The 13,898-nt window shown below is 36.1% G+C and overlaps 1 protein-coding gene across 1 annotated transcript in view; it reads right to left on the bottom strand.

The window, feature by feature from the left end:
• Positions 1–4,809: 4,809 nt before the first annotated feature.
• FOLH1 (folate hydrolase 1) overlaps positions 4,810–13,898 on the bottom strand; it is a 65,849-nt gene continuing 56,760 nt past the window's right edge. Inside the window, exons 16-19 of the mRNA XM_055320837.1 lie at positions 12,000–12,264; positions 11,638–11,719; positions 7,241–7,333; positions 4,810–5,712 (exon numbers count right to left, since the gene is read on the bottom strand). Of these exons, the coding sequence (XP_055176812.1) occupies positions 5,523–5,712; positions 7,241–7,333; positions 11,638–11,719; positions 12,000–12,264 (630 nt within the window). The 3' untranslated portion in view covers positions 4,810–5,522. The remainder of the gene's footprint in view (positions 5,713–7,240; positions 7,334–11,637; positions 11,720–11,999; positions 12,265–13,898) is intronic.

The raw sequence follows: 13,898 nt of genomic DNA, 5'->3' as shown, positions 1-13,898 counted from the left end.
GGTTGGTTTGGAGGTTGGTTAGGTTGGTTGAGCAGCCAACTCTTGGTTGCAACTCAGGTCATGATCTCAGGGTCTTGAGACTGAGCCCCGAGTTGGACTCCATGCGGAGCTTGGAGCCTGCTTGAGATTCTCTCCCTCTAGCCCTCCCCACGTCCCCCCTTGCTGTTTCTCTTTCTCTTAATAGATGTGTTACACTTTTACTAGAAGATTAGGTTATTGTAGCTGTAAACACAAATTCAGGCTATTCTGGTTGGATTTACATAATCACCTAATCCCTTAAGGAAACATCAACAAATCTACCTGATGGTGGAAGATACTTACATCAGTGTGTTTGATGTCATTTGATTTTACATTTTCAAGCCCACATAGGATGACTTCACATATGCTTTTCAGTGACGATTCTAAAGTCAAAATACGTTAACTACAATAGGACTCTTGCATGAATTTTTTTTTAAAAAGAAACTAGTTTTTAGAGCAATTTTAGGTTCACAGCAAAACTAAGGGGACAGTGTGGAGATTTTCCGTGTACTCTTTGCCCCTACACATGCACAATCTCCCCCATTATCAACATCTCTCAGCAGAATGGTGCATTTGTTACAATTGATGAACCTACATATGACATATCGTTGTCACCCAGAGTCCACAGTCCAACCCTTACCTATGGGTTCACTCAGTACTGTACATTCTGTGTGTTTGGGTCATTTATAATAAAATGACTCATCATTATAGCATCACACAGAGTAGTCTCCTTGCCCTAAACATCCTCTGTGCTCTACCAAAATTCTCTATGCTGATCATGAATGTTTTTTTTTTAAGTGGAGGATATTTTTCTGAAAAGGCAATTAAAAATAAATATTTTATGATATAAATTAAAAGCTGTGAGTTCTATTAGAAATCTGTCCTTTTGGGGTGCCTGGATGGCTCAGTCAGTTAAGCATCTGCCTTCTGTTCAGATCATGATCTCAGGGTCCTGGGATCCAGCATTGGATCAAGCCCTGTCAGCAGGCTCCCTGCTCAGTGAGGAGCTTGCTTTTCCCTCTCCTTCTGCTCCACCCCGTACTTATGCTCTCTCCACACTCTCTCTCTGCCAAATAAATAAATAAAATCTTAAAAAAAAAAAAAAAGAAATGTGTCCTTTAGCTTGAAGAGGTTTATAAGCATTTGGTACATATGTTTTCTTATAAAGAGCTACTTTTTGTTTGTGAGCTTTTTTAAAGTTAAAAGTTTTACAAACCAAAGAACAGTTTGAATGACTTTTAAGATAAATTTACCACTCAAGAGCAGAACTATCTATGGGGACTGAGTTATATAGGTATGAAACTGTAAAAAAAAGGCTATAAATCACTGGGTCAGTATTCCAAAGTACAAATTAGTTGTAGCGACTTAGATAAATTCCCAAATCACTGAGCAAAATGAATTTATAGATCAAGTTGGTATATAGTTGTTAGTAGGCTAATGAACTTCTCTGGAGCATTATCTACAACTCGCATTACTATGAAAAACAAGAAAGACTCAAAACATTCTTGAAGAAATAGGTCCATTGAGAAGTATGTGTACTGGTTTAGGGGCCCTTTCAACTCTGGTGCAATACATTATACAGATTAACTTTTTCTGTACTTCCTCGTCACGTTCTCTTAATTTATTCTTCTTGAGTAATCCTCTTGGCACTGCATTTCAGCTTACCATTTTGTCGCCCCGGTTCACTTCTCCTGAGCAACAGATTTATGTTTATCTTAAGGTCGTGGCTGACCTTCAAAAGAGGTAGAGGTGAAGACCCCTGCTGTTTAGGTATGCATACTCAGACTACTTTGTGCCTTGGTTTTATGTTCTAATCCTTATTCTTTTATTTTCTTTCTCCTAACCTGAGTATGCACATACAGCCCTCAGGGAGAAAAGTGGAGATTAGTTATTAATAATGAAATTATTGATTTCAAAGAGCCTATACGTTAAGTATGGTAACATTTTGTTATATTCATTGCAGATATTTTTCCAATATGGTGTTTCCATTTTGTTTACAGATCATTTGATTCCATCTCCCCCCCCCCCACTTTTTAAGTATAGTTGATCCTATCCATTTAGACATTAAAACATACACTCATTTCATTCTGATTTTATGGTTGTATTCCCCATATTTAATTGCTTATTTCATCTGATTTTATTTTGGCATTTGAATATATTCTGGGATGAATATAACTTGAACTGAATTTAAATTATTTGATTAAAATATAAATTTGTTTTGATTGAATACAAAGTGAATTTAAATTATTTGAAAATTTCACTATTTGGCATTGAATTTGATTTTTTTATTAAAATCCCCAACTTATGTATTGAAAGATTTGATTTACTCAAGTAAATGTAGTGGAGAGTGTATGAATTGAAATATGAGAAATCATAATAATAAGCCCTAATAATCAGATGAAATTCCATCTCTATTGGACTTTATAATCTTTTCAGTTTCCCAAAGCAATGTATGTTTTATAAATTTTCCTATCAATGAACATATAAGTCATTAAATCTGCGTGCCAATGTAGCCCATAGAGTAAGACAGAAATATAGAGTACTATCCCTGAGACTAGAAAAGTACCTTTAGGGGTGCCTGGGTGGCTCAGTTGGTTAAGTGTCTGCCTTCAGCTTGGGTCATGGTCCCAGAGTCCTGGGATACAGTCCTGGATCAAGCCCTACCAATGAGCTCCTTCCTCAGTGGGGAGTTTACTTCTCCTTCTCCCTCTGTCCCCCACCTTGTTCATACTGTCTCTCTTACTCTCTCTTCCTCTCAAATAAATAAAATATTTTTTAAAAAGTAACTTTAGTATACATATTGACTTATTTTTCTATTTATTATTCTAATTTGATATTTTTTTTGAGCTATAAAACCACTTACCCATACATCTTTCTCATCTAACTACATAGCAGACAGCCTGTAGCCATCCTTCCTGCCTTCGGTTGATATGGAACCCGTTATGGTTCTGAAGTTGTCCCAAGAGATTAATAAGAAACAAAGATTTTGAGGAAGTCCATGGAACTCAGTTCATCTTTAAAGTTCATGCATTGTCTTTCCAATTTCATAAAATAGCTAAATTTGGCCTTAGTATAATTATGAAATACTAGTGTTGAGCACATCACTGCCCAGACACTCCACTTGCCAAACACATGACCTCCCAGACACAGTTCCATACGCATGCTACTGGCTCTTCACAAATGAGTGGTTGCTGCGGACTCTGGATCCTAGGAGAGAGACGCTGGAGCCATAATAATGATCAAGACTTTTCACAAGTATTGGTAGAGGTTAAGATAAGGGAATGGGCAAACATCCCAGAAAGACTTTGCAGAAGCAATGAAATGTGAAAGATAAGAGGAAAGTCTTGTCATTTCTGAGGGTAAAGGCCTGCATGACACAGGTGTTATGAGAAAAAATTCAGGTTGCGATTTCTTGTTGGGTTAATACCCTTCCAATCCATCTATGGCTAGGCCAGACTGCTTCCATAAAATGTAAATCTTACCATATGTCTAAGCTGCTTGACTTTACTACCTGGCTTTTTATACAGGAAGAGTCACACTCCTTAGTGTCATCTTCCCAAACCTTACATGATCTGATGCTAAACATATAGATTGTCCTCCCACACATTCCTTGGATTCTGGTAACACTAAATTATTTGCATTTCTCTAATCTGCCAATTTTCTTCTTATTTCTGTTCTTTTGTATAACATGATTTCTTTGCATTAGGAATATAAGTGAATAAAACCACTTTGTAACAGTTTTGCTCAGGAAAATTGAAGATGTACACACTTTACAACCCAGACATTTCATTTTTAGGAAGATGCCATCAGAAAAGAGAATAACCTGAATATTTGCAGTGAGAGAGACATGTTGATAGGAGCAAAAGACAGAAAACACGCCAAACTCCCACCAGCAGAAAAAAGGAATAAATGCATTGTGTTGTGCCAGCTGTCCAATTCATTGCTTCTCTGCTCCAAATTTACTCTTCATTGCTGTGCTTTGTATATATATCTGGACTGTTTGAAAATTTCTTTGCCAAGAGGCATGATATTAAACTTTGTGAGTAGAAGGCATTGTAGACACATTGCAAGAAGGGGTTATCCTTCCTGGTTCATGCAGTGCTCCCATCCCGCAGTGCTCTCATCCTGCAGGGCTCTAATGCTGCAGTGTCCCCATCCTGTAGTGCTCTCATCCCACAGTGCCCCCATACCAGAGTGCTCCCCTCCTGCAGTGCAGGCTACTGTTAGAGCAGTTGGCTTCTTGCAGTTCATGGTAGTCAGAAGTCAGTGACCGAGAGATTCTTTGAACATGGCCCTTGGTTGGTGGGATGGCAGAGTGCCTCTGGCAAGGCAGTTTCCCCTAATCAGCTTCCCACAGTGGCCTAGAGTACAGGTCTCTGGGGAGTTTTGCAAGTTCTGCTAGCACAGCACTGCAGTGCCTTCTCTGTTGTTCTGTAAGTCCCATAGTGTGGGGGAAATTCTTCACTGGCTGCTGAAATTCTTCTCAGCCCTACGTATAGTGACTGCTCCTTGTATCTGCTATACTTCCATACTTACATGCTCTAGAGTTCTCTTTACCTTTTACTAGGCAGTATCTGATTATTGCAATGCTATTATAACTAATCATTCTTTATATTAACTTTCCCTGTTTATGCTGCTGTGTGGTTTCCCTGTCTTAACTGGACCCTGACCGATAAATGTTATATTCATGCAAGTGAATTGCTCAAAATCAGTGAACTCTAGTGAACCACAGCCATAATGACACATGGATGCACCTTCAAAGGTGAGCGAAAAAAAAATCAATTCTTAGAAAATATATACAGTGTGATTTTATTTATAAATAGTTAAAAACACACACAAAGCCAAAAACACATAAGGAATATAGCCATGTGTAGAATAACTATAAGAGAAAAGATTCACAAGAGATTCAAAAAAGTACCTCTGGCTGAAGATGGAGGCACAGTGGTCAGTGGTACATGGGGGATTTAAAGATACTGGTAATGTTCCTTTTCTTAATCTGGTTATTTGTGGGGGGCAGTTCTACAAATGTTCATTTCTTTATTCTTTTTTACTGTACATATGTTACATATACCTTTGATATAAATAGGGTATTTGCTGATCTAATAAAAGTAAAAATCCTTTATGGTACAGAGTGACTATATTTACCAGCAGTGTGATTAGACCAGAGTAGCTCAACTAGTACACTAAGATAGTGATCTCTTAGCCCTGGGTGGCCAGGATGGCTGACATGAGTGCTGAGTTAGACTTGATTCCCTATAATGTCACATAGGATTTTTAAGATAGTAGATGTTTGTCTTACTTTTAACTTAGTTCAAATTCAGAATAACCATCTATAATTATAGAATAAAAATTGTCCATCTTTCTTTTTTGATTCATAGGGAGAAGACAGAATGTGAAGATGTGTGTGTATAGCTTTATTTTTTAGTTTATTTTTTAGAATACAGCTTTCATGATTCTGAGTGACAGACCATCCCTATTTAATATGAATTCTCAGAAGAACCACCTTAGGCTACTTCCCTCAGAGTCCCGGCTGCAGCCTGCACAGTAAAGGCTGCAATTGAGATCTGTCTCTTCACTTCTCCCCAGGCCTTGGAAGGATCCACTTTGCTTTCAATATCAAACAGAGCATCGTAAATTCCTGGGAATGACTCCCCTGCATACTTGTTGTGGCTGCTTGGAGCATAGATGATGTGCCTGTTGATAAAAACAGTTCACTGTCCATGGGTTGTCCACATGATACATACAAGAGAAAAACAGGAGCACTCTGCATATCCTGGAGTGCATAATTCTAATTTTATGATTTGAATAAGCCACTTGTCAGCTAAACTTTCAAGTTTAATCACCTCCAAAGACCAATCTATGAATTATACATTAATCAATTATGTTTTGACTTAAGTGGTTCAGTGCAACAAAAATAACAATGGGAGCCCCAATCACTTGTATCTACTATGGATCATGTTTGCAATTAAATGATTTGCCTAGAATTTTTCTAATTCTTAAAAATGAACTCTACAGGGGAGCTTAGATGGCTGAACCGGTTAAGCCTCTGACTCGACTCTTAGCTTCAGCTCAGGTCATGATCTCAGGGTCTTGGGATCCAGTCTTGGTTCCATGCTCAGTGAGGAGTTTGCTTCTATTGCCTCTCTCTCCCTATCCTTCTGACCTTCCTCCCACTTGCCCGTGCTTGCCCACTCTCTCTCTCTAAAATAAATAAATATTAAAAAAAACCCAACTCTACAAAGTTGATACTAGCATTTCAAAAAGGAAGAAATTGAGATCTATGATATTAAGTGATCAGTCCTAAGCTACATTGCAAATAAGTACTGTCTTTTCACTATTCCTGAAATGTAGCACAGTTGTGATTATTAAAGTCCCATTTCTGATCTGCCAACCTACTATTATGATTTTCTCTTTAAAAAAGAAGACACACTAGCATGTTAGAATGCCTAGCATAAAGTATGAATAATTATTAAAAGCAACTTTGAAAGTGTAACATGGCCTAGGTGGTGATGTTTTATTGAAAGACCTAAGTCAATTCATGTCATAGCCCATAAAGAGAAGGATATGCTCCCAAGGAAAGAGATAAAGAAGGAAGGAAGCACAATCATGCTGCCATTGGGAAACCAGTCACCATGTTTGAATGATGTCCTTACTCCTAATTCTGATCCTTTGATAATCCATAGACAGAAAGATGGGGCCATTTCTTGCTAGTCACTGATCTAATTCGTCCTACAATTCTTAGTAAGATCAATCTAATGTTCATCACTGATATTTATCAAAAATATTTAGTTGTCAAAAATTAGAAAAAATGTGAATATTGAGTACATAAATACATATTTCATATATTTTAAATACATGTATTATGTCTTACGTGTATATATAAACACAAATATATTTAAAATGAGGGAGGAGCTAAAATTATATGAACCAAATATAAGCATGATTTTATGCTTTTATGATTTTTTAACTGAGGGAATCGGGTAATTTTTATTTTCTACTTGTGACTTTGGATCTTCTAAATTTCCTACAATGAACATATATTGTTTTATAATCAGGAGTAAAAAAAGACATTAAAAAGAAAATATGTAAAAATAATATATCATTTGCTACATATATTGAAATTTCCATTTACTTATAAGAAATCAGCTATTTTTCCACAGTGTTAAAAAAAAAGAAAAAAAAAGATATAATCAAGAGTCAAGAGTCATATTTGTATCCTTACCTATAGAAAGGCCGGTCTGGTAATCCTAAAGGATCAATAAATGCTCGTTCCAAAAACATCAGTTGATCATTCATAATTCTTACTAATATTGGGCTAAACAAGAAAACAAATACCGCTGTCACTACATGAGACTGTGTGCAGTATACAGCAAACTAAAAATTCACAACAAAGCTAAAGAAAACTAATATATCTTAAATCCCTCTGATATGCAAATTAAGAATAGTGTACATGGTTATTTTTTAAATCCTATAAAATACTCTTCTGCTGAGGCTTATAAAACCACATAAAGTTTTATGTGCCAGTTGAAAAAGACAGCAGTAATTTTTATTTACTTTGAAATAATAATAATTGACAAACCCAGGTATTTAAATACAGGCAAGATGTTTTCCATCTTAGGTATCCTAACAATCTACTCAAAGAAGTCATTTCAATATTGAATGGGATAGTCTATTAATGGTTAGTAGGATTCCTGGAAAATTATACATATTTACCAAATGATAGCCAATGTTTTATTATTATTAAAGATAAACTATCATGAATACAAGAAATGGTGTTTACTTTATCCTTTTAATAAGATTTGAATGCCTGCTTTTATCAATTATCAGATACCTCCTGCTTTCACAAAGTTCACATTCCAAAGAGGGGGAATATATTATTGTAATAAGAATGATTTTATATCATTGAACATTTATCATCTTGAATAATTCAACAATGAGTTATTTTTTAACAATGAGTTATTAAATTCAACAAATTGATTCTGTTATAACTTAACTAATGAGAACTGTTAAACAATAAGGAACAACAAATCGCTATATTTAATAATTCAATTATCTCTTAATTTTGTTATATTTTAGTCTATATTTAGCAACTGATTGACTGCTAGGTGCCAATTATTATACTAAGGATTATATAATTTTTAAAAAGATTTTATTTATTTATTTATTTATTTATTTATTTATTTATTTATTTAGAGGTAGCATATGCACTGGAGTCAGGGTAGAGGCAGACAGAGAGGAAGAGAGAGAATCTTAAGCAGACTCTGCGCAGAGCCCAACTCACTTGAGATCATGCCCTGAGCCAGAAATCAAATCAGACACTCAAGTGACTGAGCCGCCCAGACACTCCAAATGGTTATGTAACATTTTCTCTAATCTTCAGAGCAATCCTGCAAGTTGGGCAGGACAAGAACCCCACTCCATAGGTAAGATAGCTAAGACTCAGCAGTTAAACAACTTGCCCAGGTTCACAGCTGGAAACTTTTAGCATGAAATAGAAGCTCAATACTATTCTTTCAACTACACTATGTTGACAAAAGGAAAAAAAAATAACTAAAAGCCCTATAATTTGAATTTAAGCTATCTTCAACATTCATTTATTCAATATCAAGAACTCAAGTTTTGTGGGACAACTGGGTGGCTCAGCAGCTGAGCACCTGCCTTCAGCTCAGGGAGTGATCCCGCAGTCCTGGGATCAAGTCCCATATCAGACTCCCTGTGTGGAGCCTGATTCTTTCTCTGCCTTGTCTCTGCCTCTTTCTCTCTGTGTCTTTCATGAATAAATAAATAAAATCTTAAAAAAAAAAGAACTCAGGTTTTGTGATGAGTAGCAAGGTAAATAAACTCCATGTAGATTTTACCTGTGAGCAGTTCATATAAACTGACAGAAGAGACAGTTGCATAAAAGATAATTTCAGTAATTTCTGAACCAAATTCTTGACATATTACATCAACAAAATTCATGTGGACATACACATACACATCTCTCCATCTGTGGATTTCTGCTTTTGTGGTTACTAATGAAAAAACATAATGTTCCTTGTAGAAAGCACAGCTTAATTTGAAGTAGCCCTGGGAGGTAAATGCTCAGAACATCAGAGTTAAGTAAAGGGGATCTTTTTATTCCAGAAGCCTCCCTAGAGCAAGTGAAAGACAATGAAGTATTCACGTTGAATACTTGAAGGTACCAAGGAGACAACACTCTTTACCCTTTGAAAGATCTAGAGATTGATTCAACAGAAGTAGAAGCACAGAAATGTCTCTTCTTCAGATTTATTTTTTTTAAGATTTTTTTATTTATTCATTATAGACATAGAGAGAGAGAGAGGCAGAGACATAGGCAGAGGGAGAAGCAGGCTCCACGCAGGGAGCCCGATGCGGGACTTGATCCCAGGTCTCCAGGATCACAATCCGGGCCAAAGGCAGGCGCTAAACCTCTGAGCCACCCAGGGATCCCCTCTTCCTCAGATTTAAAAGTTTGAGTTGAGACATGCAGTTTACAATTAAACATCCAGTTTAATTTACTTTAGCCAGCATTTACTATTATCATTATTACTATTTACTATTATCATATGCAATGCATTGCTGCAGGTGTTTCAGAGTTTATAAATGGTGTAGAGATACAAACTATACTTCAGCTATTATTTAGAGAGGATAAGACAAATACAGAAATACTCAAGGAAGGAAAGGGAGAGAGAGTTTTAAGCAGGCTTCATGGAGTCTGATGTGGGGCTCAATCTCACAACACTGAGATCATGACCTGAGCCAAAATCAAGAGTCAGATGTTTAACCAACTGTGTCCCCAAGAGCCCCTTGAATTGTTTGGTATTATAATTTGTATCTTTCTATGAGAAGCTCTTTTTTTCTTTCCAAACTTGAAACTCTTTCCTGAGGAAAAAGTTCAAGAAATGTAAATACTATGACAAAGCCTAAGAACTCTGTAAATTACTCTTGAAACTTTACCAGTATGTATTTATACTTCCCAAAAGGGGTTTTGTTTTTTATTTTTATTTATTTAATATTTTCAAAAAGGTTTTTACAACAATACACAATGCTATCAGAAAAGTGTGAGAGCATCTGCTCCACTGCACCATCTGGCAGAATGTGTACAACCAAGTTTTACCAGTTTTTTTTAAATTTTTATTTATTTATGATAGTCACAGAGAGAGAGAGAGAGAGAGAGAGAGAGAGGCAGAGACACAGGCAGAGGAAGAAGCAGGCTCCATGCACCAGGAGCCCGACATGGGATTCGATCCCGGGTCTCCAGGATCGCGCCCTGGGCCAAAGGCAGGCACTAAACCGCTGCGCCACCCAGGGATCCCCCCCAAGTTTTAAATCATTACTAAGTTGATATGAAAATAGTATAATGTTATTTTTAAATTAGTGAATTTGAATATTTTTCATACCTATTTCTGTACAGATAGTGTCTTCTTTTTGAATTGTCTTGCCTATTGCCAACATTTTCAGCTTTGCTCTTCTGGATTTTCTTACCAATTTTCAAATATTATTTTTATGATGTTTATGTTACTCCTTTTCCATATTTGCTGGAAAAGAGGTTTCCTAGACTTCTATCTTTGCTTTTGATGATCAACAATCATATTAGTAATCATTTCAGTGTTCTCAAACTTGCCTGCTTTGTCATTTCCCTGTTGCTTCCAAACTGGGAATTTCACTTCTAAGAAATTTCAACTTTTAGCAATGAATTCTATACCCATTGCTTACATTGGATACAATTGCTTACATTGCATGCAATTTGAAGTGAGGTTCTAAACTCACTTTCTTATCAGTTGCTACAAGAGCTTATACAACATTATTGTTGAATATGTCTTTCTTCCTCCATTTATTATTATTATTTTAATTTATTTTTATATATCCTTCATTACAAATACACTTTTTTACACAAAAACATTCTTATATGACACTCATCAATTTTTGGACTGTCTGCTCTTATCTTTCTATGTATTTTTGCACCAGTCCCCATAAATTTGATATTTGTAATATAATAATAGTCTTAATATACAGTAGATGTTCACTCTTAAACTTCTATTTTAAAAAAAGTCCTTAATATCCTCACATTATTTTTCTCCCATCTTAAAATTTTATTCCAATTATGTTCACTTCTGTGATTTCACACAGAATTAATCCTAAGTGCTTAATATTTGAAGAAAAATGGCTTCTCAATGCTTGTTCTGGAGAAAGAATTTTACCAGGTGGAAGTGGAAATGAACTCTAGAGGTAATGACATTAGAAGAGGAAGAAAAGAAGGTGTGTTCTGGAAGTAGGAGAATTTGGTTGAGGTTGATGGAGAGACACTGAAAGAATACAAGACAAGGCTAGAAAAAGCTGGGGTCACTCAGCAGGGGACTTTCAATGCTAAGGTGGGAATTTTGTAACGAGGCAGCTGTAGTAAAGGAGGTGCTGGCATTTCTCAGCACACAGCTGCCACTCAGAATATACGAGGTGGTCTGGGAGAAATATGGTGGCCCTGAACAGGATGCCTGACAGTGGGGAGACAGAAAGGAGCAAAAGACTTTCCAAAGATATTTCAGCAATAAAGAAGTCAAGTAGTATCTCTTTTTCATTGTATCTGGGATAAGCATAACTTAAAAATATGGAACATACTTCTTTTTGTCCAAGTCTTCAAGTCTCTCATTGAACTTGGAAGCAATTTCCGTAAAATTCTTCACAGCAGAGAAAAGTGAATCTGAAATAGAAATTGGGGCCTAATGACGTTGTCCCATGGCTTATGCAAAGGAAACAATATAGGAAGTTGTTTGTTCTCTTCTGCATTTTACAAGGCATTTGTATTTTATATATTATAAGATGAGCATCAGTGAAATGAAAAATACATTTATAGATGTAAACCAAGTATCTGATCACAGGGACTGGCAATAAATAATAAGTGGATAAATGTAGGTCATTACATATTAGATATTGATTGAAACACACAGATAATGAAGTTTGAAAGAGGAAGTGTAGCATACCAAATGACACGCTGTATGTTTTCATTTCTTGTGGATGTTTCATTGAAATATTGTAGATTTTGTCAGCATACGTTCTTAAAACTACGGCATAATCTCGACAGTCAAATGGGAGCACAATGGAATTGGCTAGTTCAAATACCATCCCTCCTCGGACTTGGGCCACGGTGAGGTGATACTTAAAGGTTGGATCATAAAACTTTTCCACCAATTCATATGTTTCATAGACACTGTGATACAATGGATAACTCCTGAATTTGTTTGTTTCCTACAAAAAAAAACACAAAAAAACATACACACAAACATATATCTCTTATAAGACAGCTTATAATAAAATGCATCATACCATATTCACCGTAAATATTAGTAATAACTGTTTTGGTCAGTGATGAAATGAAGGGAAGTATTTAAGTACCTCAATAAGCCACTTACTAAGGGGTTAATATTATAATATTAAAACACACCCCTGGTGTGTAATTTAAAAATATGTGTATGTAACATAAATTATAGTGAAAAATTATCTGGAAAGACCTAACAGTCTTGCCTTCAAGGACACAGGAGATGTGAAAACGTTTCTGAAATGCAATATGATGTTGCATTTCAGTACAAATAATTTAAGAAGACAGAGAATTGTTAGGGGCCATGGTAAATGAGCATTACACAATATTATATAGGGTAATGCTGCAAATTGTCAGTGATCACCCATAAATGAATGATTCTCTGAAAAGCAGTGTGCAGAAGCATGAAGAATCTGCTTGAGGTGAGGGGTTTAGTAGTGGATTCAAAATCTTACCAAAGAGAAAGAATGCTCAGACTTAAGGAAGACACAAAGAACATACACAAATGACAAGAGGTGAGGACTTTTCAAACTTTGAGTTGCTGATTTATGCCTTCTGCCTGCTTCATTGAGTTGTTTATTTTTTTACTGACATAAAAGAACACTTTATATACCAGTGTATTAAAGAGGCTGAGATTCTAAAATGAGACACCTAAGTTTGAATCCGGGCTTTAGAACTTGTTACCAAATAACTTTGAGTGGTTATTAACCTATAGAGTATTAGCTTTTTTTTTTTACTGTAGTATTCTCATGACTAAAACATAGATAATATTAACTTCTACCCTCACTCCACCCTCATCTAATCCTGCCTAACTTCCAACCCTAATGGTAGATTAAAGATTTTCTGTGTAGGGAGAATAACTAGAGATTTTAGATCTAAAGACCTACAGATTTTCAGTTGCTGCCTCCACATGGAACAACTAGAAGAGGCATTCTAGATCACTCTTCTCTGAGGCTTCCCATTGGACAAATGCCAACCTTGCATACAAGGCTTCGGTCAGCTATTTATGGACTCACTCCTAAATAAGACAGGTTGCCAAAGATGATCAGGTATTTGATAACAGCCTTTGACTTGAAAGATACAGACCAAACACACAAACCAAAATAAAATCAACTCAAGAGTAAGGAGGTGGGATGCTTTGGTGGCTGAGTCAGCTAAGCATCTGCCTTTGGCTTGGGTCATCATCCCAGGGTCCTGGGATCCAGCCCTGCATTGAGCTCCCTGCTCAGTGTAGAGCCTGCTTCTCACTCTCCCTCTGCTGCTCCCCCTGCTTGAGCTCTCTGTCAAATAAATAAATAAAATCTTAAAAAAAAGAGTAAGGAGATACTGCATGGAATGGAGGGAAACTTAATAACAATAATAACTCAAAAAATGAATGACAGAGTTGAGAGAAATATTCCTGATAGAAAAAAAAACACAGAAACAAAAGATAAAAAAAAATACATCAGAAAATAAACCCAGATGTTAAACTACTAATTGTTCAAAAAAGATGAAAGAGGGAAGAAGTGATCAAAGGAAAAAGTATTCTCTCCAACTGTAAGACATGGGTTTCCAGACTAAAGGG

Source organism: Nyctereutes procyonoides, unplaced genomic scaffold, assembly GCF_905146905.1.
Source record: "Nyctereutes procyonoides isolate TBG_1078 unplaced genomic scaffold, NYPRO_anot_genome, whole genome shotgun sequence".
NCBI lineage: Eukaryota > Metazoa > Chordata > Mammalia > Carnivora > Canidae > Nyctereutes > Nyctereutes procyonoides.
The sequence above is the reverse complement of the archived record's forward strand: the minus strand, read 5'-3'. Positions and strand labels throughout refer to the sequence as shown.